Here is a 4,198-nt window from a genome sequence, read left to right as displayed (position 1 = left end):
TAAAATTCCATGTGGTGCACGGCGACATAGCACTAGTATTACAATCCCGGAGACTCGGGCTCCAATGGGGACAAAGAATGCCTTTGAGGCATTTTGACAAACACTTCGCATGCACTAGTGGCATGGAAGTCTTGTAAGAATGAGGGATTTCCTCAACCTCCCAAATCGGCTTGGGAATTCTGTGCTACCACTTTTTCATATAACAACAATACCATTCCTATGTGGTTCATGGGTGTAGGACAAAGAAACACATTATTACTATAAAGAACAAACCCAATTTTTTTTATCCGATTTCATGACTTTACACAATTCGAAATTTGGCAAAGAAAAGAGTTAGAAATCATAGCTTAGATGCTTAGGGGGAGGGATTGCTCTTGACTTGATGTTGCAAGTGAGTGAAAGAATTGATGAATACTTGTCTTCAATGGGGTTTGTGTGGGAGGGGGAGAGAGAAAGTGGAGCGGGCAGTAGAGAGGGAAATTTGGGGTGAGCAGTGTGTTTTGAGGCTTGGGAGTTTTTAGGCTTTTGTCTTTAGTGATTTTTAAGGGAAAATTTTAGAAGAAACAAAACAAAAGGAAAATAAAATAAGAAAACATACTTGTCGACGCGAAGGCAGACACGAGCCACCTACCTTGCGAGGCAAGCTCAAACGCGATTTGGGAGGCGTGCGGCGCGAGGGATTCCGCGAGATCCACCTTGCTATAACCCTTGCTAGGCGAGCTTCAACGTACGAAAAACACCTAGCAACGCGAGTGATGTAGCCTGGCCAAGCGTGTTAGTAACCTGGTTTCGTGAGGTCTCCTGCCCTATCCGTTGCTACGGCCTACAAATATGTTAGTGCCTAAAACCAAAAAGAAAAATTCTAGTTACGCTAAAGTAAACTACGAATTGGGTTGCCTCCCAATGAGCGCCTTAGTTAACGTCAGGGAATGACGCATGCAACATTACAATGGGTTTCCTCTCACGAAGCGCCTGATTTAACGTTGCAGCATGGCACAGACTTTCCTGATTATACTTCACTCACATATTGAGGTTCGTTCAATCGTATCACATCTATCTCTCCTTTTTCGTCACTCATTCCTAGGTAGTGTTTCAACCTTTGCCCATTGGCTCTTAACCTATTCGTCCTATCCTCGGACTCAATTTCTGTAGCTCCATTTGATTGCACATGCACTACTCTAAATGGTCCCGACCATCTAGACATCAACTTGACCCGAAACAACTTCAATCTTGAATTGTATTGAAATACCCCGTCTCCAGGTTTAAAATTTCGTTCAAGAATATTTTTGTCATGCATCGTCTTCATTCTCTCCTTATATAGCCTTGTACTCTCAAAATCATGGTAATGGAACTCGTCAAGCTCGTGCAACTCTATGACTCTACTTGTACTCGCTATTTCCATGTCGAGATTCAGCTGCCTCGATGCCCACAAAGCTCTATGGTCCAACTCCACGGGTAAGTGACATGCTTTCCCAAATACCAGTTTATATGGAGACATGCCAATTGGAGTTTTAAAAGCGGTACGATAGACTCAGAGTGCATCATCTAACTTTTTCGCCCAATCCGTTCTTGTAGCATTTACGGTCTTTGTCAACACGCTCTTGATTTCTCTATTCGACACTTCCACTTGCCCGCTTGCTTGTGGATGATATGGGGTGACAACCTTGTGGCGAATTTTATAACAACTTTGCAAAAGCTCGCTTGCAGAAGTGAGTGCCTCCGTCACTGATTATTGCCCTTGGAGTGCCAAACCGGGTGAATATTCTTTCTCAAAAAACCAGTGACTCCCTTTGCATTATTTGTAGGGAGTGCCACAGTTTCCACCCATTTTTGACACATATTCCATAGCTACAAGTATATACTTGGTGCCATATGAGCTGACGAAAGGCCCCATGAAATTGATTCCCCATACGTCAAACACTTCCACTTCCTGAATTGGGTTCATGGGCATCTCATGTCAAGGAGAAATATTCCCGGTCCGTTGGCATTCATCATAAGCCTTCACCCAAAGGTTTGCATATTTGAACAATTCAGCCTGTAGAAGCCCGACTCCAATACTTTTGCAGTTGTCCTTACTCCCCTGAAATGGCCACCATATGGGGATGCGTGACAAGCCTGAAAAATAGAAGATTGGCCTATCTCGGGGATACATCTCCGGATCATGTTATCAACACAAATCTTGAACAGATAAGGCTCATCCCAATAATACATGCGAGAGTCACGAAAGAACTTTTTCTTTTGGACAGAGGAAAGGTCATAGGGGACAATTTCAGGTAGTTTGCAATATATGTATACCATGGTGCTACCTCTAGGCTCCTGGACAATAGTTGTTCATCCGGGAAAGTCTCCGCAATTTCATCCACCTCCACCTTCTTCTCCGTTCCTTCCAGCCTAGACAAGTGATCAGCCACTTGGTTCTCCATTCCCTTTCGATCATGGATTTCCAAGTCAAATTCTTGCAGCAGTAGCACCCATCGAATCAGGCGCGGCTTTGGCTCTTTCTTCTCAATTAGGTACCCGAGAGCAGCATGGTTAGTATAAACACTTACCTTCGAGCCAATAAGGTATGACCTGAATGTGTCAAATAAGAACACCACATCTAGCATCTCCTTCTCGGTCACTGTGTAATTTAGTTAGGCACCACTCAAGGTTCTACTTGTGTAGTAGATTGGATGCATGCCTTTATCTTTTCGCTGCCCAAGAACTGCTCCCACATAATAGTCGCTTGCATCACACATTAGCAAAAATGGTTGCTCCTAGTCAGGTGCAACTATGATAGGTGCATACACTAGCTTCTTCTACAATTCCTCAAAAGCTACCCTGCACTCATCAGAAAACACCAATAGGTGATCTTTTTCAAGCAATTTACACAAAGGATTAGCAATTTTGGGGAAATCTTTTATAAACCGCCTATAGAAACCGGCGTGGCCAAGGAAACTTCTTATTGCCTTGACAGAAGTGGGTGGTGGCAACTTTTCTGTTACATCAACCTTTGCACGATCCACCTCAATGGCCTTACTTGACACTAGGTGCCCCAAGACTATACCTTCCTGTACCATGAAATGGCATTTTCCCAGTTTAATACCAGATTAGTCTCCATACACCTCTTCAATACTCTTTTCAAGTTCATAAGACAATCATTTAATGAGTTCCCCACCACTGACAAGTCATCCATGTAAACGTCCATATTTTTCTCTACCATATCTGTGAAGATGGCCATCATGCACCTTTGGAATGTGGCGGGTGCATTGCATAGGCCAAATGACATTCTCCGAAATGCATAGATGCCATACGGGCAGGTGAACGACGTTTACTCTCTATCCCCCAGGGCAATAGAGATCTGGTTATACCCCGAGTATCCATCCAGGAAGCAAAAACAAGACATCCTCGCTAGTCTGTCTAGCATCTGATCAATGAATGGTAGAGGAAAATGGTCTTTTCGGGTGGCCTTGTTCAATTTTTTGTAGTCCATACATATTGCCCATCCCATGACTTTTCTTGTTGAGATCAGCTCATTGTTCTCATTTTGCACTACAGTCATTCCACCCTTCTTTGTTACACACTAAACTGGACTGACCCAGTTACTGTCATAGACGGGGAAGATGATTCCCGCATCTAACCACTTGAGCACTTCTTTCTTCACCACTTCTTTCATGTTGGTGTTCAGCCTTCTTTGATGTTCTCTGGAAGGCTTGTGCCCATGTTCCAGTAGAATCTTATGCATACAAAATGCAGGTTGATACCCTTAATATCTGGTCAAACCAATTGCAGTCCTACACTCTATTAACACCTGCAAAAGTTGTTCTGCCTACACATCTAACAAACCAGATGAGATAATAACAGGTAAAGTTGAGTTAGGTCCCAAGAAAGCATACCTGAGGTGAGACAGTAATGATTTTAGCTCCAACTGTGGTGGCTCTTCAATTGATGGCTTAGCTGGAGGGGTCTTTCTTCCTTCTAAGTGTAAGGGCTCGAATTCGAGCTCTCTTTTCTAGTACCATTGGCCTTCAATGGACAAAACCCACTCCGCCAAGTCCTCACCATCTACCTCTTCTAAGTTCGTGAGGCAGGCTGCTAAAGGGTCTATTGCATTCAAAGCCTCATTTTCCTCCTCCAAAATCACATCCACAGCTTCTATCAGAGAGCAGTTAGCAAATTCACTAGGTCACCGCATAGACTTCTGCACATTGATAATTAT

At 43.5% G+C, this 4,198-nt stretch overlaps 1 protein-coding gene across 1 annotated transcript; it reads right to left on the bottom strand.

Moving 5' to 3' along the window:
- Positions 1-1,009: 1,009 nt before the first annotated feature.
- On the bottom strand, positions 1,010-1,498 carry LOC109205951. Its single transcript, XM_019368719.1, has one exon. It carries the CDS (start codon positions 1,496-1,498, stop codon positions 1,010-1,012), a length of 489 nt encoding a protein of 162 aa, XP_019224264.1.
- Positions 1,499-4,198: the final 2,700 nt, after the last annotated feature.

Source organism: Nicotiana attenuata, unplaced genomic scaffold (assembly GCF_001879085.1).
Source record: "Nicotiana attenuata strain UT unplaced genomic scaffold, NIATTr2, whole genome shotgun sequence".
Taxonomy (NCBI): domain Eukaryota; kingdom Viridiplantae; phylum Streptophyta; class Magnoliopsida; order Solanales; family Solanaceae; genus Nicotiana; species Nicotiana attenuata.
This window is presented reverse-complemented; position numbering and strand designations above follow the sequence as displayed.

Excerpts from the sequence above, each read along its gene's own strand:
- LOC109205951 (XM_019368719.1), bottom strand. The coding sequence starts at position 1,498 with ATGTCTCCATATAAACTGGTATTTGGGAAAGCATGTCACTTACCCGTG.